Raw genomic sequence first — 1,549 nt, 5'->3', positions numbered from 1 at the left:
GTCAGCATCCTAGCATGCACCCAACATCCTGGCACCCCACCCGCACCCTAGCACCCCACCAGCATCCAGTGATGGAAGGCTGCCCGTCAGGTGCAGCAGCTGGGATGGAATCCGGGTCTGCTACTTTGAAGAGGAAAATCTACCACTGACCCCCAAGGGCCCTCCATCCCGTTTCCCGAGAACAGAGAGGGCGCTGCACTGCGCGGGCTGTTAGTCCTTTTATTAGCGTGATTACGAAGAAGGCAGCCCAGCACCCGAGGTCCCCAGAGGAGCTGAGAAAAAGGCCACGGAGCTGCGTGGCTCTCTGGGGTCTGTGCTGTGGGCGAGGGACCCCAGAGAGGGGAAACACGACAGTCCCCCCAGGAGAGTCCATGGCCTGAACCACACTGACCCACGGCCACCTGCTTCCACTGTCAGACCCATGTGACGGGCTCCCTGCGAGGGACGTGCACCCTGTGTCTCGACGCCGTCACGTCACCTCGGGTCCCACTGGAGCGTGGGCTGGAGGGCGTCCTCCCGGGGGCGCCCCCCGCGCGGCGTCTGCGGAGGGCGTGCCTGCTGGAGGGCGTGCCTGCTGCAGGGCCCCCGCCTGGGGCCGCGAGGAGCGCCGTGTCTCCGGGCTCGTCCCGGGTGGCGGCAGCCTAGACGCCGGACTTGGCGATGATCTTCTCGAGCAGGCTCATCATGCGCTCCTGCAGCTGCAGGCTCTGCACCTGCAGCAGGTTCTGCTGGTCGAGCACGCGGCGCACCTCGCGGCACGTCTCCTCCACGGCGCGGCTCAGCTTGCGCTGCTCCTCCACCATGGCCTCCAGCAGCCGCAGCTTCTTCTTCTGGAACGGGCAGCCCCGCACCTTGCGCTTCTTGGCGGGCCGCTCCTCGGATCTGCAACGACGTGGGAGGCGTGAGACGCGCAATGACGCTGAGATGCGCGCGCAGCGCCACGCGGCACGCACGAGCCGCCCTGAGACATGCGCACTGGCTCCTCCTGAGATGACCCCATCTGACTGTTTCCGGCGCACGGGCAAGGACACTGAGGCTCCGGGGAACTGAGGCCCTGGCTCATGGCCCAGGTGTGGGAGGAGGGCCGGTCCACCTGCCCCAGATGGTGAGCTTACTGGGGGCCACAGGCCCGGCCTCCCTCTGGGACCGGCAGCCCCCACCAGGACCCCGCAGGGCGAGGAGGGGTGCACCTGCCCCAGAGGACAGAGGAGGGCCCGTGTGGCACGGACCGGTGCATAGACCTCCAGTGCCTTTACTGGGTGGGCAGGGACGGGCGCAACTGCAGCTAGTCAGGGGCTCGGGGACAACAGGGCCTCCCCCTGGAAGAGGGGAGGGTGCTGCGCAGTGTGGTCGTTCGGGCTTCTCCAGGGAAGCCAGAGGCCGCCCAGCCCCTGCCAGTCCTGGGAAGATGGGGAAACCGAGGCACCAGAAGGAAGGGCCAGGCTTGTCCTGGGGCCTTGGGTGTCTGTGTCTGTCTCCCTGCAGCCCGGGGACAGGGCAGCACACGCCGGGGCAGCACAGAGGGGCACCACCTGTGGGCAGGCGGCAC

The 1,549-nt window shown here is 67.9% G+C and overlaps 1 protein-coding gene across 1 annotated transcript in view; it reads right to left on the bottom strand.

Annotated features, from left to right (window-relative positions):
- Window positions 1-641: 641 nt before the first annotated feature.
- The window catches only part of MSANTD1 (Myb/SANT DNA binding domain containing 1), a 10,616-nt gene continuing 9,708 nt past the window's right edge, over window positions 642-1,549 (bottom strand). Inside the window, exon 7 of the mRNA XM_007953521.1 lies at window positions 642-882. Coding sequence (XP_007951712.1) covers window positions 642-882 — 241 coding nt within the window. The remainder of the gene's footprint in view (window positions 883-1,549) is intronic.

Source organism: Orycteropus afer, unplaced genomic scaffold (assembly GCF_000298275.1).
Source record: "Orycteropus afer afer isolate SDZICR_OR568_19922 unplaced genomic scaffold, OryAfe1.0 scaffold00398, whole genome shotgun sequence".
NCBI lineage: Eukaryota > Metazoa > Chordata > Mammalia > Tubulidentata > Orycteropodidae > Orycteropus > Orycteropus afer.
This window is presented reverse-complemented; position numbering and strand designations above follow the sequence as displayed.